The following is a 22427-nucleotide window of genomic DNA, read 5'->3' on the forward strand; positions in this document are numbered from 1 at the left end:
TTCCCTTCTCTTCCTCACAGCACCTAACTGTGCAGACAACGTCTGGGGCTGGGTGCACATTCCTTCCTTCCACTAATAAGTCAAGGAAGGACTTCTTGCCAGACACCGAGGCGGGGGGATGGGGGAGGGGGGCGGAAGTGGGGGGTAGCGGTTGGCACAAAAGGGAACAAAACCCAAAGCCTGGCCCTCTCAAGTAGGCTGGCCGGGTCGGGGCCTCTACACCCTCACCCCTTCTTCTGCCTTTTCCTGTGCCTCCCTGCCCACGCCGTCCACAGGCAGGGAGGGTGGTTGGGGGGAGCGGGGAGGCCTCAGGCGGTATCTGGCTCACCCTCCACGTCGCCCCCCGTCCCCCCGCACCGCTGAACTGCACCTTCCCGGCCCCGGCCCTTCGAGCCGCCACACGGGCCTCCCCCCGCGTCTTCCAACGAGTCTCCGCGCCTTTGCACATGACGTTCCCTCTGCCGGCGCGCCCTTCCACGGGGCTGCAGTGTCACCTCCTCCGAGACGCCTTCCCTTTGGCACCTTGTCTTTCGTACCCCGTCCGTTCTGGCCGCACTGCCCCGTCCGGTCCCTCCGGCCGAGTTCCGCCAGTGCAGAAGCCAGTCTTCACGGCCAACACGCACACCACGCGTGGTTTCTAGCGGCACGAACCCATCCGCTGACCCGCCCACGCCCATGCCCATGCCCTGCGGGCCTCCAAGACCTGCAGCCAAAGGCCGCTGCCACCGCCCGGTCCCCCAGGGCGCGAAACAAATCCATAAGGAGTTTAGCGCCCGGGAAACCGCCAGGTCCCCTGCGAGCCCAGACACGGGCCCACGGAGAGAGGCGGGGCCGCGTTAGCCAAACCCGCGCCGCCCCTTCAGCTGCCTGAGCGGCTCAGGCCTTCCAGCCCCAACAAGCAGCCAACGTGTCGGCCCCCTGAGGCGCGTAGCCAGCCCAGGGAAGCCCAGCACCCCCGCAGAGGGAGTGACCGAGTAAGAATTCCCAGTGCGTCTCTCCACAACCCGCCTTGGCCCTTTAACACTCGGAGCGCTCGCGCCCATTGGCGGAGAGGCTTACGTCATCGCTGCGCGCCGAACGGCGTCTTCCCGCTCCCTAACCCTGACAACTGAGCGTCGCCGACCTCAGCGGCTGAGGAGAGCGGGACGAAGTCGCGGTGGCGGGAAGATGTAAGTGGGGGAATCCGACCCCATCCGACCTTCGGGGGGTCGCGCCCCGCTACCGGCGGGGCGCATCTTGGAGCCGGCGCGCTCCTCGGCCCCGCGGCGAGGACGGCGGCCCGGAGGTGCAGCGCGGGGACTAAGAAGAAAAGAGTGTGGTCCGGGGTGGACGGAGTGGGAGGGTTCGAGGCCGCGGCCCGGAAGTAGTTGGAGCCGCGGCGGGCGGAAGGGCGGCCTGGCATCGTCCCCTCTGCGGCAGGCCCAGCTAGGCCCACCGGACTCGGAACAACCGCGAGCGTGGCCTCTGCCCTCAGGACCCTCTCGCCGGGCTGGAGATCCGGGCCTGCAACGCCGGGCCCTGCCCTGGAAGCGCTCGCGGTTCGGCGCCTGGACTGGGGAGTTGTGAGTGAACGGGTGCGGCGAGGTCGCGTGCGAAGCCCGTGCCCGGTGGGTGCGGAGTTGCTTTGTGGGATAGATGTCGTCTAATCCTCCCTTCAGGGCCATTAATTCAAACATTTACTCCACGAATGTTCACTGAGCCCCTGTGCGCCCGCCATTCCCGGTGCTAGCCTGTGGGGATACGGCCCCCTGAGGTCACGGAGCGCGGATTGACGGCTGAACCCAGAAGGGAAGGTTAAAATCAATGGAGGAGATACGTGGCTTTTTCTCTCTTTGTTATTTTGCATGAATCGTGCCTAAAAGGTACTTTTTAAGTGGGGAAGGCTCTCTGAAGATTTGAGCTGAACGCCATCTGCTCGAGATTTAACTAATTGTTCTCTCCTCTCTCTGACTGTCGGACGCGCACCTTCTCCGGAGGATGGGGGAGGTACCCGAGCCCTGTGCTGTTAACCCGAACGTGTGTGAGCAGAGAACCTCAACCTTTGCTGGTTAGCGTTCGGCCACACCCGACGAAGAGTTCATTTACTCTGTGGTTTAATTTTCAGTGTTTAAGAGTAATTGGTGGTGCCTGTTTTCACGAAGTACATCCCAGCAGATCTTTAAGTCAGTGTAGGTAGCCATTGGCCACATAGGGCTATTGGGCACTTGAAATACAACGATACCAAATGGGGGTGTTTTTAGGCTTAATAGTGGGTGTTAAATGTTATACTAATAAGATTTTATACCGATTGCTGAAAAGGTAACACTTGTTGACTTCTACTTTTTGTGATGTGGCTTCTAGAAAATGTTAGGGTATGTTTGGAACGCTGTTGGACAGTGCTGCTCCTAGTGATCCTAAGGGGGCTGTTCAGGGACCACCTGTTGACCACTCAGGGATATGTGGCTTTGGGGACAAGGGTTTCTATAGGGAAAGAGCCTCCAAACATGAAGAAACAGCCCTTACTGAGCCTTAACTAGATGCCCAGTCTCTTTCATGAGTTAATTTGATTGATGTCCTTGATAATTCTGAGGTGTAGGAACTGTACTTATCACCATTATACTGGTGGGAAGTTGAGGCTCAGAAAGGTTAAGTGACTTATCCAAGGTTACACAGCAAAGCTAACTCAAGCTGACTTCAGAGTCTTAACCCTAATCACTGATTGTCCAAGAATGCTAACCTTACCTGGTATTGCCAGCTCGGTGTCTGTACTGTATTAATGTTTTAAGGCAAAACATTAAAGATTTTACAGCCCAAGAAAAGAGGAGCATTCATTTGATTGTCCAAGGCCAGGCACTTTGTTAACCATACCATTATTCACATTTTGGACACTCCCTTCACACACGGAAACAGAATTCCAACGGGTGTGCTATGTCCATTTTACTTACAGGCTATTGAAAAAGGTGGGACAGAAGTACTGACATCCTGAGATCTTTGCTTACAACTCAAGCAAATTTTACAAAACCTCACGGGAATTCCTGAGGCAGCAGTCCCCAGGAAATAGGGCACATAACGAATTAGCAGTTTGTTCTTGAGTAAAATTTACTAATGACCATTTATTGAGCATGTACTGCAGTTCAGGCACTTTGCTAAATCCTTAACCTGTGGTATTTCGTCCAATTCCAATGTCTACTTCCCATCCCCAAGCATTTTATCTTTGAAAGAATATAAACATACAGAAAGGTTGAAAGAATTGTACAGTGAATACTCACATTACCACCACCTAGATTTTATTAGTCACATTTCTGCAATATTTGCTTTATCATATATGAACCAAAGTTCAGTGGTTACAATGACTACTCTTTAACGTATTGTTTCATTGCTTTTAATTTTAAAATGTTCATGTGGGATAATTTATGTGTGTGGGTAATAAACTTTTTTTTAAACCTCATCTGAGGACGTATTTGAGAGAGAGGGAGAAAGAGACATCGATCAGTTGCCTTCTATACATGCCCAATCCAGGGTCTAATCCACAGCCCAGGTATGTACCCTGACCAGGAATCAAACTGGCAGCCTTTTGGTACAATGCTCAACCAGCTGAGCCACTCTGTTTTGATGCCAGTACCAGTCACTTTTGAAGTAGTTTTTGCTTCCAGTAATATCATATATCCAAAGTATCCTATAAGGAAATTAGAGCAATAAAACAAGATCTAAACCTATCAGGAGAGCCACACACATTCACTTAGGTTTTTCTCTGCATGCAAATGTGCTGTAGTATTTCTGAGGGATTGTAAAGGGCTTATCGTCAAACTTAGAAGTGAAAAATGGGTAAATAACAGTGACCAGCGTTTCCTTAAGAAAAAGACAAGCTGAGGTGACGATTCTACTGTGTGTCCTGTGAAGATGGGATCTTCCCTAGGGAAGTGGTCCCCGGGTGTTCCTGGCTTTGTGGACACTCGCTGCTGTGTTCCTTGCCACCATCTTGTGTGCTCAGCTTTTGGTTGTGAACTAGATTTGTTGCCTTGTCAATTTGTTCACTCTGTAAATCCTTTTATCTTGTTATTAGGCTGCACTTTGGCGTAAATTGCAATCGATTAGGGATCGTTTCTCTGACTCAAGTTAGAAGTGAGAGTTCAGATAAGTGAGGCCGCCATTGCTGCTTTGAACACCTCAGAAGGGGAGAATGGATTTATCAGGAGTGAAAAAGAAGAGCTTGCTAGGAGTCAAAGAAAATAATAAAAAGTCCAGCACTAGGTAATTCTTCTGTCAGATTTTTCTAGTGCTACTTTGGGGGTGCTTGTTGCTAGGAACTCTGAGAAAGGGGAAGATTGGAAATGTCTTACATTGTACGGTGAAAGTGACCTAAGCCACAGATCATTTTTGGTCTCTGATGGCCTGGGATCTGTAGCCGCATGGATCCCCTCTTTTGGGTTGTGCTGTTGTTTCTGGGTTTGATCAGAGGGGCATGTGATCTCACACTCTTCTTCATCATCCAGGGCTCCTTCTCCTTCCAAACGCAAAGACCGTTCTGATGAGAAGTCCAAGGATCGCTCTAAAGATAAAGGGGCCACCAAGGAGTCGAGTGAGAAGGATCGTGGCAGGGATAAAACTCGAAAGAGGCGCAGCGCTTCCAGTGGTAGCAGCAGCACCAGGTGGGGCTGACGGGATTGTGTCGAGAGGCCTAGCTTCCCTCTTGAAGAGCCCCGGGAGAGCTCTGTCTTTTTTATTATTTGTGAAGAAATCACACTCTGTTCATTGGCATTCTACTTGTGGCCAACTGGTTTGGGGTTTGCTCTGGTTATGTATAGGAAGTTGGTGTCTGGTTTTTCTTTCCTGGAGATGTTGAGGAATGAGATGTCTTGGGGTATATTTTTCTCTAAAGTGCTTTTTATTCGGAGTAATTGTATTGCCCTAGCCCTGAACTTTTTTCTTCCATTGAAAACCAGCCTCAGTCAGCCAATCAGTAGTTACCTTTTAAGCTGAATTGATGGCTCTGACTTGCCAGGCTCCTTCCTTACCTTTCAGTAGACAGGGCTTCTGTGTCAGTGGGAAGCAGCTCATTCTTCCTTTTTTGTCACTGCACAATGTGAATGCTGTTTCCTGTTCCTACCAAGGGTTTTGGCTTGAGTGTGAGATGGTAAATGTTTTCCCCGCTGGGGAACGTAGTGCCACTTGGAAAACAGAACAGCTATTTACTCTTGGGAGCATGGTGCAGGCTTGCTTGTGCTGTAAAGAAACATTGCTCCCACCTGTTGTCTGTAACACCCGCCTCCTCCATCTCACTCCTCAGGTCTCGGTCCAGCTCCACCTCCAGCTCTGGCTCCAGTACTAGCACTGGCTCAAGCAGCGGCTCTAGCTCTTCATCAGCATCAAGCCGCTCAGGAAGTTCCAGCACATCCCGAAGCTCCAGTTCCAGCAGCTCCTCTGGCTCTCCGAGTCCTTCTCGGCGCAGACATGACAACAGGCGGCGTTCCCGCTCCAAGTAAGCTCCCCTCCAACACCATTTCTCACCAAACTTGTGAATTATCTGTAAACGTAAGTTTACAAAGGGGGACTATAAAGTTACTGTAATTATTCTAAAAGTAGACCCAAAAGGAGTCTTTCTGTCTTAGTAGTATTTCTAAGACAGGGATAATATGTATGAACTAGTAGGAAAGGCTTCCTTGTTTAAAAACTCACACTAGCAGTTAACATCCCAACAAAAAACTTTGACAACAGAAATTGATTGTTTTGGTATTTTGTTTTTTCAATCAGATCCAAACCACCCAAAAGAGATGAAAAGGAAAGGAAAAGGCGGAGCCCTTCCCCTAAACCCACCAAAGTCCACATTGGTAGGCTCACCAGGAATGTGACCAAGGTGAGGAATCCCAAATGCAGTGGATCAGGGATGGTAGCCTTTTGGAGGACTTGTGTGATGGATGGTACATGATTCAAGTAGTGCACTGATTAATTCATTTTAATGGAGTAAGTGTGTGTGTGTGACTAGATTTACCACCAATGCCAACAATGTGGTGAATTCTCATGTGTGTTGTTTGTTTTTATTAATGATTTCAGAGAGGAAGGGAGGGAGAGAGAGATGGACACATCAATAATGAAAGAGAATCACTGATCTGCTGCCTCCTGCATGCCCCACACTGGGGATCGAGCCCGCTACCCGGGCATGTGCCCCAACCAAAAATTGAACCATGACCTCCTGGTTCATAGGTCGACGCTCCACCACTGAGCTACCGAGGCCAGGCAGTTCTCTTTGACTCTAATACAAGTGACTGGTGCTTAAGCATTAGTGACACTCCTTTCCCTTTAGGATCACATCATGGAGATATTCTCCACCTATGGGAAAATTAAAATGATTGACATGCCTGTAGAAAGGATGCACCCCCATCTATCTAAAGGCTATGCATACGTGGAGTTTGAAAATCCAGATGAAGCTGAGAAGGCGCTGAAGCACATGGATGGAGGTGGGTGTGGGTGGCCCTACCAGCACTCCTGGACTCCCTTCTCTGTCTCCTATCCAAGACGGGCTACCCACCACATATAGGGACCTTTAGAACCACTTTCCAACGTGGCTACACATCAAAATCTCTCTGGAGCCCTTTCAGGATTTTAAATCCTATTCAGTGGGTGTGTTTTTACCAAAAAACATGTATATGGAACATTTTTGAAAAAAATTAGCAGACATGAATATATTAGCATTTTAAGAATTTGTCAATCTGTTAAAAAGCTTAAGATTGAATGGTGTGGGTTTTGTGGGGTTTTTTTTTTTTTTTACAAAGAGTATATTATGGATATAATGGAGCCATTTGACTTTTGTATGAGAACATTTCCTTTAATCCTCTCAGTCATTTTTCTATTTTGCTAACATTTCAGCATTTTTAGGATTTTTTAAATTACCTGAATTCACAAATTTAACCCATTTTCCAAAAGCTTGTATCTTAGCTGTTTCTGATGACATTTGCAGCCATTTGGTATTGAGCAGAATGGTTTTAACGGTTAAACATTTGTGAATAGTTTCAGATGGCCAGTTTTCATTTTGTCTTTGAGGAATGTGTAATTTGTCTCTGCCCCAGCTCACTGACTGTTTCAATTTATTTAAATCCCTTTGAACTGTTTTAGGGAGTAGTTTAGTTCAGAATAAACTACAGTCCATCACTTTGCATGCATCAGCTTTTGGCTTTGTGAGTCACACCTTCGTATTAGAGACTGTCAGTCATGTTTGATGGCTTGTGCACTTGCTAAAAATTCAGGAGACTTGGACACATCCAAGGTGTACCTGATTTATAAACATTCCACATTTTCTTTTAAGATTCTGGTGGACTTTTGTGTTTCCATATTGTGCTATGCACCATCGAATGGAACAAGTCTACATTGTCTCCAGAAGGAAAATCTTGAAAAGGCTTGGCTTTTACTGGCAGCTGGCCAGAAGGTGTATTTGTCTCTGTTGTCTTATAATCAGTACCATGAATTTCATAACGGGCTGGCTTTGGTAGTGCCAGGGCCAGCTTAGGCTGCAAATACTTTTAAGCCTTTTGAGTCTTTTCTGAACACAGTTCCTCGTGCCTCAGTTATCCCCTCCATGCCTTTGACATTTCCTTAAAGGTTGGAGCTGAGAAGATCAAAGAGCCCTCTACCCTGTGGGGACACACAGGGGCTGTGCTTGGTTCCCTGAGCAATTCCTACACTGAGGTTGCAGTGTATGCTTTCCTAGGGTTCCTGGGTCTGCGGCTCAGTGTCCTTTGGTCTTTCACTGAATCTCTGCAGGCTCTTCTGGCCTCCTTCCTATGCTGCCTCCCTGTGAGCACTTCCAAACTCTTGGGGTAGACTTGGCATCTCCTGAACCTCATTTCATTTTGTCCCCTCACCCCTGAGGTTTTCTTCCTCCTGAGCCCTACTTCCCAGGTGATAATTCATCCAAAACCTGGTGCTGATCATCTGTCTCAGTTCTTGTGAAACCCCCTTGTGAGTCTCCCTTCTCTTGCTGTCCCCTTCCCATTGTTCTTGAGAAGGAAGCTCAAGTGCTAATCCCATGGTCCGGCTCAGGGCCGGCACACTCTTCCCCTCAGTTTTGCAGATTCCAGCATGTTCTTTAGATGTTGACCCTGGGAGGCCATCCCAGTGCATCAAGATTGAGTCCCCAGTAATGTTCTATGCCCACTTAGAGTTTTCTAAATGAAACCTTCAATGATAGTAATTATGTGGTTATTTCTGTGAGGAGCTGAGTTTGTCCTTATTCCCAGGGCCCATTTGTCTTGCTTTCCATGGTATGCCTACATCTGACATGGGGCCTGGCCTAGATTAGGGGCATGTTAGATATTATGTGACTTGATCCTTTTTTCAACAGGACAAATTGATGGCCAGGAAATCACAGCCACTGCTGTGCTGGCCCCCTGGCCTAGGCCACCCCCCAGGCGATTCAGCCCTCCCAGGAGAATGCTACCACCACCTCCCATGTGGCGTCGGTCACCCCCACGAATGAGGAGAAGGTGAGTTAGTTTGGGGTTTCACAGGAGACGGGGGCCAGTCTGGGTTGGTTTTATTTACACCACAATGTGACAGTAATGACTTTGGGATTTTATTCAGCCCCACACGTACTCATGCACGAGTGCACACACACCATGATGTGCCTTCAGAGCTCATGTTCTTTACAGCAGGAGAAAGGGAGAGAGACCACCAGAAGGTGTGGCCCTTGCAGGTTGCACCAAAACTCCAGAACATCTTTCCTTCGCAAGCTATCCTGACTCGGAGTATTGAACCAGGAAACTGTACAGAATTCTTCCAAAAAGCCAGCGTTGCCCCTGCAGTCCGAGATGCAGAGCTGCTTCCATGGCTTGTGCTTCAGTGTCTGATGTTTTCCCTCTTTCCACAGGTCACGCTCCCCACGGCGCAGGTCCCCCGTGCGTCGGCGATCCCGTTCCCCCGGCCGCCGCCGCCACAGGAGCCGCTCCAGCTCCAATTCCTCCCGATAAGCAAACCGCTGAAACTCTGCCCCGAAACGTATATCCCATCCAACTCAGTTCTGTCACTTTTCTAGCTGAAGGACAGTCAGTAGGAAACAAATCCTCACTCAGGGGCAGGCTTCCACAGGAGCATCGAGATGTTTCCTCTGAAGGCCAAGTTTGGCTGCAGAAGTGTTGTTGATTTGGGGTTGTGCCTATGAGGATGCTCTCCAGTTTCATAGCTAGAAAGTTCCCGCATTCCCAGTCTCTGAGAGTCAGTAGCAGAGCCAACAGGAACAGAGCAGGGTTCCAGGTGGCAGTGCCGCCCCAGCCTGGGAGCACATTTCCATTCCATAGATGACCCAGGGCCCATCTAGTAGCCTGAGGATCCTTCAGGAAAGGGCACATGCTTTTGTGCAGCTGCTGTTCCTATAAACCTGGCCGTGCTCCCCTGCTTGAGTTCTGACTCTAGAGAAACATCCCATGTTAGTTGCTGTAAATGGTTCTGTTTTCACATGTACTCATGTACATACATCCATGTGGCACATCTCCTTTTTCTCTGAAATTGGTAAGCAAATTGAGAGCTCTGCAAGGTCATCACAGACTTCCCCCCCCTCCGTGGTGGTCTTTGGGGTTACTTTGGCAACGTGTACATTGCTTTTTCGGCTATTATTGTACAGTCAGTACTATGAATTTTCTGTTTTGAAATTTTTTTGTAACTTTGTAGCATTTTAGATAATGTGTTTATACTTTGTTGTGTAGAGTAAAAGAACTGTGTTGAATAAATCTAGGATTAGAATGCAGATTGAGTGTTGGGTTCACTGCTTTCTTCCTGTCTCTTGGCCCCAAAGATAGCTATGATTGTGAGGGACATGTGGCTGCCTAAAATCTTAATTGGTTTCATTTTCAAAGTCACACCTCTAAAATCAAAAAAGAGCACTGGTCAGTTGGGTTGCTCCTGCACAGAGACATATATGAGGAAGATGTTTTATCACCTTTATATCCCCAGGAACTTCTAGTTCTGCCTGACTGGAAACATGGATCTCATTTGCTGCTGCTATATTTGATACTACGGGAAAAAATATTTTTCCTCATAAATTGGTTTGTTCCAAGAGGAAGACTGAAACACTTAAGGTGTTAAAGAGCAAAAGTTCGAATTATCCGACATTGCACTTGACCCTTGTTGTGCCCACTGTGCAAACCGAATGGTCAGAACAAGACCATGTCCTGCCAGGCGGTCTGAAGGCTTGCTCCCCATGCCTCTCCGGTCATCTTTATTTGTTTATTGGGTATCTTTTCAGTGTTTCTCCATGTGGGATCAAGCAAATGAAAACACCCACTATTTTTTGTGGAGGAGAATGGTCCTGCCATTAGTGCCGGTTGCAGTCTGCAGCAAGTGTGCTGCCCTACTGGGCTGTGGGGGAAGGCAGATATCCTTTCTCAATCACCAGGCTGTGCGGATTGCCGTGCCTACATTACTATCCTCAACGTTTTCCCTCCACAGGCAGCAGGCAGAGCTCACACTGAGGCAGCACCCGGCTCCCATCTGTTTCCTGGTGTGAGTTTGCCAGGGTTCCCGGAGTCCCTATTACCTTAAACTGACAAGCCTCCATGACCTCTGTGAGTTATGGGCAGGCAGTCCCAGTTTCAACACTCCTGCTTTGGTAACTTGATCTTGGCCAGGTTGGGAAGCCTGCCAGCCTCCCATGGGCGCAGCTGTAAGCGGGGGAGGGGGGACGGGTCTGTTCTGTGGGATTTATGGGGGGGGGGGCCTGTCTGGGACCGGCGCCCCACGCCAGTTCCTGCAACCCCGCAGCCCGTTGCACCTGGCGAGCCAAGCGGGGCGGGACCGCGCCGGCCTCCAGGAGGCGTGGCTTGAGGCCTGGGCGGGGAAGATGCGCAGCCGGGGTGACCCGGGGCCGCGGTGGAGTGGACCTCGGCGGGCGGGGGGCGTGGCCTTCCGCCCGGCAGCGAAGCCACACCCCTGCGCCGCGGCCGCCCGCTTCCAGTCAAGATGGCGCTGGCGACGGGGATGCGCGTCCCGGCGCGCGCCCTGCTCCGCGCGTGTGCGTGATCTCCGGGTGGGCTGGGGCCGGGGATGGAGGGCGGGGGCCGGGGTTGGGGGGCGAGCTCACAGGCCTCGCGCTGCCGTTCACAGGGGCCTGGCTCCCGGGCGCGGCCCTCGGGCGGACAGGACCGGCGGCCGGTGGCGGCGTCCGACGATTCGGGAACCAGCGGGTGCTGGTGGAGCCGGACCCGGCCGCAGGTAAGCGCGCCCCGCGCCCGCGTGCTCGGAAGCCCGGGCCTTCCGCACGCCCGCCTAGCCTGCTCGGCGCAGCGGCCCGCGGGCCCGGAGGCTCGGCGCCATGCCGGTGCCTGGCCAGCGTCCCGGCCGCCGAGCCGGTTCCCGGCCATGCCCGCCGCCCAGGGACAGGAATGGCGACACGGGATAACGCCTTGCGGTGCTGACAGTGGCTCCATGTGCCGTTTGCCGTATTATTCTCCTCCAGGGTTTGCGGTCTGTGCCCCTGCAAGCTGTTAAACTGGAAATTGAAAGTAATTGGAAGTATGTTTGGAATGGAATATTTTAATTTTTCTTAATACTTTCCCGTGGCACAGAACCCAGCAGATATTGCACTAATTAAAGCAGGATCCACAGGTGGAATCACTCCTAATGCCACCGCCACTTTCCAAAGGGGATAGAAAAGGTAGAAAAGCCACCTTTGAGAGACACCTGTGCACTGCAGAGCTGGGTACGGAGCAGGCGTGGGGCAGAGGTGGGCGAAGTTTTGGGTTTTAGGACATGCTGTGCCATGGCCTCCCCGCTGTAAGGCCTGAGCCAGACGACAAGTGCAGCAACACATTTTAAACTTCTGGAATGGATGGCGGTCATGGATGCACAACATTGTGAATATATACTAACGCCACTGGATTGTACACTTAAAAAAATGGTTTAAATGGTAAATTTTATGTTGTTTCTAAAAAGTATTGTTGAGATAATTTTTTTAACCCAAGTGTGTTCCCACCCCACCACAGAACTCACTAGCTGTGCTGGCTTGTTGGAAAGTCAAGTTTGGGGTGTGAAAGCCAGAGCTGGCTTTGTCCTCCCTGCTGGACCCACTTAGCTTTCAGGAACCTTGAGGCTTCGATGAAGTAATGCAGTAAAAGTGCTTTAAAAATGTCTTATTTCAGTGCTGCTCCTGAAGCTGATCGTAGATTCGCTTGTAATATTTATTTTAATAATCACCCTGTGCCAGGAGTGTTGTTATTTATCTCTGGTTCATCCAAGTTCAGCCAAATTTCTCTCTGTTAACTCATGTTCACCTTTGGCCTCTTAACCTTTCCCCCAGTGTCCTGAATTCTGCCCCACCAGGCACCACAAAACTCCAGGGTCACCTTCAGGAACTTCCTTCTGAACCAAGTTTGGGTAGCTCACTTCTGAAAGTTTTGGTTGCTTCTTATATGTAATAATTACCTCTTCCTCCTACATTAACGGCCTCAAAAGATTCTTTAGGATTAGTTCTTACTCTTACAGAATGGTTTGTGTGGACGGTCCAGGGAAACGCACCCTAAATGAACGGTGCCATATCTGAAGTCCTTGGGGGCTGCCCTTGCTCAGCAGTGAGAACAGATGGCCCCAGCCGGCCCGGGCTAGCAGCTGCACTGTCCACAAGGGCAGGCCCTGTCCCTCCTGCTTTTCCTGCTGCTGGCGTTATGAATGAAAGAAGAACATCCGACACCCCCTCCCCCCAATATTTTTCGCCTCTCTCCTTAGATAAGCATAAACAAAAAAGGGGGCCTTCCATGTTGTTATTTGAGATAACATGGAGGGACCTGGAGGTTATGCTAAGCAAAATAAGTCAATCAGAGAAAGACAAATATCACATGGTCTCGTTTATATGTGGAATCTAATTAACAAACTGACAAACAAAATAGATCCAGAGACATGGACGCCTGCGAGAGACTGATGATTCTCAGAGGGAAGTGGGGAGGAGGCAGGAAGAGAATAACCAATAACCCATGGACACAAACAATAGGTGTGGTGAAGGCCTGGGGAGGGGTCAATGGGGGGACGGGAGGGCAGCTATAATACTTTCAACAATAAAGATAAGTTTAAAAATAAAACAAGCGAGAACCAGAGGACCTCACTGGATTCCTCCTTGCACATCTACTTCTCAGAGTTGGCTCACTCACTCCTTAAGAAACTAAGGCTGTTTCCTACTCCCATGGAGACAGTGGTCTTGTGTGGAAGGAAAATCTGTACATGAATGTTCACAGAAGCATTATTCACAATAGACAAGAAGTGGAACCAACCCAAGTGTTCATCAGCACATGAAAGGATAGACAAAATGCAATGTACAACGGGATGTTACTCGATCTAAAAAGGGAATGAGGCTTCCCTGACGTGTGGCTCAGTTGGAGCGTTGTCCCATGTGAGTTTGATTCCCAGTCAGGGCACATCCAGGTTGTGGGTTTGATCCCTGATCAGGGCATATACAGGAGGCAACCAATTGATGTTTCTCCCTCTCCTCTGTTAAAAAAAAAAAAAAAAAAGGAATGAGGCGCTGATACATGTTACAACATAGGTGAACCTTAAAAACATGTTAAGTGAAAAGGAGCCAAACACAAAAGGTCACATGTGATTCCACTTATATGAAATGTCCACAGTAGGCAAAATCATAGCAGCAGAAAGTAGACCAGTGGTGGCAAGGGGCCAGGACAGGAGGAATGGTGACTGCCCTGCCAGTTGGTACAGCGTTCCCTTTTTAGGTGATGGGAATGTTCTGGAACTCAATAGTGATTGTACAACAGTGAATCTACTTAATGGACCTGCATTGTTCACTTTTAAAGGGTTGATTTCTGTTATGCAAATATCACCTCAACTTTTTTTTTTTTAATATATTGATTTTTTTACAGAGAGGAAGGGAGAGGGATAGAGAATTAGAAACATCGATGAGAAACATCAATTCAGCTGCCTCCTGCACACCCCTTACTGGGGATGTGCCCGCAACCAAGGTACATGCCATCGACTGGAATCGAACCTGGGACCCCTTAGTCCGCAGGCCAACGCTCTATCCATTGAGCCAAACCGGTTAGGGCGACCTCAACTTTTAAAAACCATGTAACTTCCCATGGCCAGGTTGTGGGTGCAGGGTAACTAGGGGCACTTTTCCAATGCTGGGCATGAGCTTTCTCTTCACTTTCACACTAGGGATTGCTGTGATGAAGTTCAAGAACCCCCCAGTGAACAGCCTCAGCCTAGAGTTGCTGACGGAGCTCGTCATCAGTCTGGAGAAACTGGAGAACGACAAGACCTTCCGAGGCGTCATCTTAACTTCGGTGGGTGCTTGTTAGTGCTCCATGGCCCGGAGTTCCCTGATCAAAGTGTGAACCTGTTACCAGATCAAGTCCAAACTCGGAGACCATCTCTACATCCTAGTGTGGAAGAAGTAGGCAGCCTTGGACACAGATGCCCACGAGAGATTTCTGGGGATCGTGGTCCTAGGCAGGTGACGTCTTTGCAGGCACAATCCTGAGCCCACATTGATTCATGAAGTCTAGACCTGTGCAAACTGGGCAGTGGATTCCTGGGGTACCCTCCCTGGGTGGTCCTCAGAACCTGGGCTGGTTTTAACACCAAGACCCGCAGGATTTGGCATCTCGTGTGTTTCTACCCTCCTCCAGTGGGCACCAGGCTTACCTGCTCTGCCAGGCACCAGAGGTGCCAAGAGAGGACACCAATAAGACCAGGCTAGGGAGGTGAAGTGTGGACCCAACATAACAGGCCATTTGTTGGGTCAGGAAGAGTATTAGGGTCACCTTTCAAGTTAGGAGCCACAGACAGCATGAGGGTCCCCCAAAGCTAAGTGCCAGCCTATTAGAGACCTGCCATCAATCAGTAAAGGTGCAGGAAGTAGACTGCCCAGCCTCTTTCAGCCAAGATTTGGAGCATCCACTGTGGGTGTACATCTGCTTTCTTGTCCCTCAGGTTGTCCCAGGGGTAGCCTGGTATTGTCAAAGCTCTGAGGAGCCTGGCTGCCTCTGACCCTGGGGGAACCAGCACTGTGCCAGCGACAGGGACCAGCAGGGGACTCCCGGGAACTGGGTGTGACGTATATGCCTGGTGGACCATGTGAAGCTGGGGTTTGCAAAACACAGTGTGGCCCCTGCCTTGGAAGAGAGATTATCCCATGTTTCTCCGAAGGTGGGACTGATACTCGTGGGTGTAGATAGTTGAGGGCCTGGTGACAGAATCCCAGGGAACTTCTTGACAATCGCAGCAGAATTTTCTGGAGATGCTAAAATTGCCTGGGAACTTTTCACCCTGGGTAATTTCTGAAAATACTCCATTTAAGATATATCCTAGCATGACATTTTCTTTATTGTGCTCTAAAGTGAGGGAACGGTGTGTCACCAAATACAGGACCTTCAGAAAGAAAGGGGGAAAGCCATCGCCTCCCCAAGGCCCCAGCCTCTGTGCTGTGGACACGGTGCTACACAGTGAAGGTCCCTGCTGTCTCCAGGCCTCAGAGTCACACGGCCCTGAAGGAGGGAACCAGGGTTTGTCCCTCCACGGCCCATTTTCTCCCCACTACAGCGTGATCGCCCCCACATGTGTCTCTGTATTGAGTGGCTCCTGTGCATGGAGTAGCACAGGCCTGCACAGTAGTTCCTCGGCAGATGAGTGTGGAATGATGTCACTAGTGTCATGTGACCACCATCACAAAGCACACAGATGGGCTGGTTTAAAACAACAGAAATGGACCCTCACAGTTCTGGAGGCCACAAGGTCAAAATGAAGGCATCGGCAGGGCTGACTCCTACAAGCCCTAGGAGAGAATCCTCCTTGGCCTCGTCCAGCTCTGCGGGCTCATGGTGTTCTCTGCTTGTCTCCACCACCAGCCTCCTCCATCTTCATAAATGTCTGCCTTGTGTCTCTGCTCTCCTTAGAAGGGTACCAGTCACAGGATTTAGACACCCCCTTCCCTCCTCCCCTCACTGCAGTATGACCTCATCTTTTTTTTTTTTTTAAATATGTATTTCTTTATTGATTTCAGAGAGGAAGGGAGAAGGAAAGAGAGATAGAAACATCAGTGATGAGAGAGAATCATTGATAGGCCGCCTCCTGCACACCCCACACTGGGGACCAAGCCCGCAACCCAGGCATGTGCCCTGGGCACCCAGGCATGTGCCCTCGGCCGGAACCGAACCCGGGACCCCTCAGTCCGCAGGCCGACACTATCCACTGAGCCAAGCCGGCCAGGGCAGTATGACCTCATCTTGATCACATCTGCAAAGACCATATTTCTGAATGAGGTCATGTTCACAGATCTGGGGGTGAGGAGCTCACCTTGTCCTTTTCAGGGATGCAGTTTGGCCCGCTGCCGCTGTGTTGCTAAATCACAGAAACAGGCCGTCCCACACCCCTTCTAGTTTATCTAACGGAGACCATCCCAGTTAGGATCATGTGGTTTATTCTCACATCCGAAATATGCTTTGCCTTTGATTTCCTGAATATGGGCAAATGCTGTTATCCTGCCCTACGTCTGTGCTGATACAATGTATTGGATCTTGGGGGGGGAGGCGACCAGGGGATTTTGGTGGGAAAAGGATGAGGTAAAAGGCAGAAGCTGAATGTACTCTTGCCGTGTCCTTTAAGCAAGAGCAGCTCTGTCCCTGCTGCCATCCCTTTCCCAACCCAGGGCTGCCGGGCTTCCAGGTCCCTGTGTCTGGCCCATGAGGAACAGTGGACTTGATAAATGACTTCACATCTTTCTCTGTTGAGTCTTTTTAAGTTACAGGAGTAGGACACAGTCCATGGAAACAAGAGGTCAGCCTCCCAAGTATTTTGCACATACAAGCCATTGAGTATTGACTGTCCCATATTTTATCTGCCTGCTCTTCACAGACAATGGGTGGTTGTCATTCTCATAAGCAGTGTGGTACCCACAGTCAGTTCTAGTTGCCACCAGCCTCAAGCACCCCATCCCCCAGCCATGGGAGTGTGGGAGCATCTCCTTTGCTCAGAGGTGCTGTGCCCACATGGGAGCCCCAGGGGTGGGTGTTTCCAAGTGAAGGCTGCTGAGCCATCCCTCCCTGTCTGTGTTCTTGGCCAACAATCCTTTGAACACACAGAACTTGGTGCCCATTGTGCTGGCAGCCCTTTATTTCCGTCTATCGCTCCTCCTGTGTGTTTGCTCTCCCTCCCTTCCTTGGCAGCTGCTTCAGGACCTGGGGCATCCATACAGGACATCTGTCTTCAGAGTCATTCCCCAGGCTTCTGTCTTACATGTGACAGCCCAGGGCAGAGGTCTAGCTTCTTGACTGGTCACTGCCCCTTTCCTGACCAGACAGCAGCATCTTCCTGTCTGCAGCAGTCGGCAGCTTGCTAGACCTTTGGGAGTATATCAACATGGGCCCCCAACAGACTGTCAGAAGTCCTCCCCATGCCTCCTAAGTTTTCTGCCTGGGATACCACATAGGTTTGCACAGAGCCTGGGGGAGTGCCTGACCCTGCCTGCCTGTTCTGCCTTTTCCAGTTTGAATTTGGAAAGGGAAGAACTTCCCAGGACAGAGAAGGAACTGAGTCTGAGGGAGGTGGAGGCTGAGTCCTCGAGCCCCAGCTTTGGGCTCCTTGGGACAGTGTCCTGCCTCACCTGAGCAAGACCTCAGCTTTGCTGCCCCTTGAACACCCGTGGGCTCCCCCTGCTCTGGGAGCACATTGCCCTGGAAGGTGGACTCTGAATGAGCCCTTGCTCCCTCACTCACCCAGGACAGCCCCGGGGTCTTCTCAGCTGGCCTGGACCTGAGGGAAATGTGCGGGAGGAACCCGGCGCACTATGCTGAGTACTGGAAGGCTGTGCAGGAGCTGTGGTTGCGGCTCTACCTGTCCAATATGGTGCTGATTGCCGCCATCAATGTGAGTGTTCCCACTCTCCACTGGCCTTTCTGCCTCCCTAGAGGCTGGGGGGCGGGGGCGGGGGGGCAGATGTGGCCCTGCCCTCGGGAAGCCCTCAGAGGGGAAGGGTGCCTTGGGGAGAGATGTGCACAGGTAAGCGTGCCATTACAGCTCACTGTGACATGGTGACAAACAAGGTAGGGGCCACAGGGGTCAACTCACTCAATGGGGTGGGGGCAGGGCCCAGGATCCAAGAGCTATATGGGGAGCAAGTGGGGAATTGGACCCACATTTTGAAAACATCACTTTGGCCTGACTTGGGGAAGGCAGGGACAGACCGCTAAGGTAAGGTGCTGAAGCTAAGGCTCCAGAACTGGTGTGCCCTGAAGAGATGTGGTGACAACCCAAGTAAGGTGCAAGGAGAGCCTGCACCTGGTGGAGAGAGGGGTGGGGGTTAGGTCACTGTGAGAGCTCACACCCACTAGAAGGCATTCCTCGGGACCCTGGCTCTCTGGAATACTATTGGGACCAGCAATAGCAGCACCCAGAGCCCAGTGGTCTTGCTTCCTCTGCAGGGAGCCAGCCCTGCTGGAGGCTGCCTGATCTCCCTTACCTGTGACTACCGGGTCCTGGCTGACAATCCCAGATATGCCATTGGGCTGAATGAGACCCTGCTGGGCATCGTCGCCCCTTTCTGGTAAGGCCAGGAACTGCACCCATTTTCCACTTGGCCCAGGGATGAACCAACCCACCTGGGAGCCCCCAGCCCCAGGTGAGTGGGTGTCTGCATTCCAGGTTCAAAGATACGCTTGTGAACACCATTGGGCACCGTGCCGCAGAGCGTGCTCTGCAGCTGGGGTTGCTCTTCCCGCCAGCAGAGGCCCTCCAGGTCGGCATAGTGGACAAGGTGGTGCCTGAGGACCAGGTGCAGAGCACAGCGCTCTCAGTGATGGGCAAGTGGCTGGCCATTCCAGGTGAGGAGCACAGGGATGGGCAGCCACTGTGGGTACTGGTGAGCAAGCACAGCCTCCTTCCCTCCCCTTCTCTTCCTTCCCTTCCCCTTCCCTCCCCAGCCTGATACTCCTGGTGAGACCGGAAAGTTCTCAGGTAAAAGTGCACCATGCAAGTCAAGAACATGCAGACTGGCTTAGTGCCCTGGGGCTACTATAACAAATAATCACAGGTGGATCATTTGTGCTTAAAACAAATGTATTCTCTCACAGTGTGGAGACCAGAAGTCCAAAGTCAAGTTGTAAATAGGGCGACGACCACTCCAGATATTCTAGGGAAGGCTCCTTTCTTCCTCTCAGTTCCTGGTGGCTCCAGACATTCCTTGGTTTGTGGCCCATCACTCCAATCTTTGATTTCATCTTCACATAATCTCCTTTATCCCACATCTCCCTTTCCTTTCTATTAGAAGGACCTCATCTTAATTGCATCTGCAAAGACCCTTTTCCAAATAAGGCCACGTGCACTGGTTCTAGAAGGGTGGTTAGGACTTATATCCTGCATATCTGTTTATAGAAACAGGGCTGGTTGTGTTAATTACAATAGGGACTTGGATCAGCAGACTAACGAGCCAGGTGGATTTCTGGCTTTGTGGGTCACAGTCTCTGTCACAACTGTGGCATGAAGGTAGCCACAGAGAGTGTGTGAACTAATGAGCATGTTGATGTTCTGATAAAACTTAGGGCCACTGAAATTTTATTTCATGTAATTTCACATCGCAACATATTACCCTTTTTGTTCAACTATGTAATAAAAGGCTAATATGCAAATTGACCAAACGGTGGAGCAACTGGTCGCTGTGATGTGCACTGACCACCAGGGGGCAGACACTCAATGCATGGGCTGCCCTCTGGTGGTCAGTGCACTCCCACAGGGGGAGCACCACTCAGCCAGAAGCTGGCTCTCGGCTAGCGAGTGCAGAGGCTGTGGTGGGAGCTACTCCCGCCTTTGCAGCAGCGCTAAAGATGTCCAACCAAGGGCTTAGGCTCTCCCATAGGGAGTGGGCCTAAGCCCTCGGTTGGACATCCCCCAAGGGGTCCCAGACTGCGAGAGGGCACAGGCTGGCCTGAGGGACCCCACCCACCCCCAGGATTCACGAATTTCATGCACCCGTCCTCTAGTACTATATAAAAATGTAAAAACCATTCTTAGTTCACAGACATGGGGATGACCAAATATATTGAATGACTTGAAAAATATTCCTTTTTTTTAATATGTTTTTGTTGATTTTAGAGAAGGGAGAGGGAGAGAGAGATAGAAACATCAATGATGAGAATCATTGATCAGCTGCCTCCTACACGCCCCACGATGGGATCAAGCCTGCAACCTCGGCCTGTGCCCTTGACCCAAATCGAACCTGGGACCCTTCAGTCTGCAGGCTGGTGCTCTATCCACTGAGCCAAACCAGCTAGGGCTGGAAAATATTCTTGATAAGTCCTGGCAGGTGTGGCTCAGTTGGGCTTCATCCCATGCATTAAAAGGTTGCTGGTTTGATTCCTGGTTAGGGTACATGCCCAGATTGCCCGCTTGATCCCCAGTTGGGGGCATGTAGGAGGCAGTCTCACATTGATGTTTCTCTCCCTTCTCCCTCTCTAAAAAAACAAAAACCTTTAATAAGAAGATGTTCTCGATAATATAGTTGAGTGAAAATAAATAGGCTAAAAATGCAAATTATTTTTTTTATTGGTTTCAGAGACAGGAAGGGAGAGGGAGAGAGACATGGAAACATCAATGATGAGAAAGAATCATTGATAGGCTGCCTCCTGCACAAACTGTACTGGGGATTGAGGCCATAACTGGGACATGTGCTGTGACCTGGTTGGTGGATTGAAGCTTAACCACTGAGCCACATTGGTCGGGCTAAAAAGGCAGTTTTTACAGTATCATCCTATCTGTTTTTAAAAGATAATGGTAGTGGGAACATAGGTGATTTCATTTTCTTTTTACTTATGTTTAACTTCTGAGTGTTCTGCTAAAGTTTGTGTTGGAACTCTCTTAGGAAGGTTGGGAATTATTTTCACACATGGACCCTTTTATCTTTAGATCACGCTCGACAGCTGACCAAGAACATGATGCGAAAGCCCACAGTAGACCGCTTGGTGAACCAGCGCGATGCTGACATCAAGAACTTTGTCAGTTTTGTCTCCAGAGACGCCATTCAGAAGTCCTTGCAGATTTACTTAGAAAAGCTCAAACAGAGGAAAGGCTAACGGCGGGGCTGCCCACACAGGCTGTAGGCTTAGGCACCCTTCCAGGGGCACTCTGGTCCCAAGGGGGTTTAAACAAGGTATTTTCCAATTTAAAAATCCTTGCAGCTCCTTGTTTTGCTGATCTTCCCAGAAGGCCGTGTTCCTTGTAGCCAGGGCCGAAGACCCACCACCATACACCAGTGCGTTTTCTGCCTGGCAGGTGGGGTTTGCAGGCAGTGTCTGGATTGGGGAATCATGAACTGTCAGGTGGACCTATTCTGGACCTGGGCAGTGTCACCGCTGAGTGCCTTCTTTCCCAAAGAAATATAACTGAAGCCCTGGCAGGTGTGTTTCAGTGGTTAGAGCATTGGCCTGTACACCAAAGGGTCACGATTTCAATTCCCAGTCCCTGGCGTGTATGGAAGGCAACGGATCAATGTGGGACACATCGAGGTTTTTCTCTCTCCCCCCACCCCCTCCTTTCTACTCTCTAAAAATTAATGGGAAAAATATCCTCAGTTGAAGGTTAACAACAACAAAAAAAGAATTGTCACTAAAGTTCTCAGGTTGTCCTATCCCTGGCCTCTGGGCTGCCTGATTGCTAGAAGCATAAGGGAGTCATGGGCCCTGATGATCCACACAAGATACCTCCCCTCTCCCCCCCTCCCTTGCCCCCAGAACAAATGCCTACCACATTTGTTCATTTAGATGGAAGGAATGTATGACAATTCAGAGAAATCAGGGGGACTTGAAGAGGATCAAGGGAGGCATTGAGAGGCATTCTATGTTGCAAGTGTCCTATATCTTAATTTAAAAAGACTTGTCAAGAAAAACTTGCTCGAACTTTTGACAAAAAGGCTTTTCCTCCCACCATACAATTCAGGACAGTTACCAAATCCTGCCAAAAACTAGAAACCTCATCAGGCCCCTGTCAGTTATACCTTGTACTCCCGATCCTCAGGGGATGGGTTTACCTGGGGTACAGGCCATTGTCCTGACAAGTCCTTGCCCAGCCCAGGGCTCGTGAGGAGAACCTACCCAGGAAGGCACCACTGAAGGGCTGTACCACCTGGAGTTCCGTGGGCAGGATCTTAACCTGACCCCCTGCAGTGATGGACAGGACTCCATACAGACCAGTGCCTGGGGGTTGAGGAACATTGGGGCTGGAAGGTTGGCCTTGCAAGGCAACACTACCTGTGTGTGTGCTGATCCGCACTGCATTCACAGTGGTCTGGAAGTGGTGGTTTCCAGCAGGATGTGAAATAGGCAGGCCAGACTGTGCCTGTCCCCTAAAGTAGCAGTCGCCAGCCGGTGGTCTGTGGATGAGGTCCAAAAGGTTGGCGACCGCTGCCCTAAAGAACCTGCTGGGCTGCAGGACAAGGTTTGTGCCACAGGAAGACAAGCTAAGAAAGGACACGAAGG

General features: G+C 50.4%; 2 protein-coding genes across 8 annotated transcripts; both read left to right on the forward strand.

Moving 5' to 3' along the window:
- The first annotated feature begins 1110 nt into the window (after window positions 1-1110).
- On the forward strand, window positions 1111-9712 carry RNPS1 (RNA binding protein with serine rich domain 1). 7 transcript variants are annotated; one of them, XM_081090580.1, is made up of 9 exons: window positions 1373-1562; window positions 1977-2047; window positions 4043-4230; window positions 4473-4628; window positions 5267-5458; window positions 5731-5833; window positions 6281-6434; window positions 8315-8456; window positions 8840-9712. In XM_081090580.1, exons 3-9 carry the CDS (start codon window positions 4160-4162, stop codon window positions 8937-8939), a joined length of 918 nt encoding a protein of 305 aa, XP_080946706.1. In that variant the 5' UTR covers window positions 1373-1562; window positions 1977-2047; window positions 4043-4159; the 3' UTR covers window positions 8940-9712. The 7 variants fall into 7 exon arrangements, with proteins under 7 accessions (XP_080946705.1, XP_080946701.1, XP_080946702.1 ...); XM_081090579.1 differs by lacking the exons at window positions 1373-1562; window positions 1977-2047 and adding an exon at window positions 1111-1169; XM_081090575.1 differs by having other exon boundaries at window positions 1115-2047.
- A 196-nt stretch (window positions 9713-9908) lies between these two features.
- On the forward strand, window positions 9909-21122 carry ECI1 (enoyl-CoA delta isomerase 1). Its single transcript, XM_081090581.1, has 7 exons — window positions 9909-10975; window positions 11068-11175; window positions 14122-14249; window positions 17683-17829; window positions 18384-18505; window positions 18604-18782; window positions 20860-21122. Exons 1-7 carry the CDS (start codon window positions 10924-10926, stop codon window positions 21024-21026), a joined length of 903 nt encoding a protein of 300 aa, XP_080946707.1. The 5' UTR covers window positions 9909-10923; the 3' UTR covers window positions 21027-21122.
- The last annotated feature ends 1305 nt before the right edge of the window (window positions 21123-22427 follow it).

Source organism: Myotis nattereri, assembly GCF_964212035.1.
Source record: "Myotis nattereri genome assembly, chromosome: 4".
NCBI classification, from domain to species: Eukaryota; Metazoa; Chordata; class Mammalia; order Chiroptera; family Vespertilionidae; genus Myotis; species Myotis nattereri.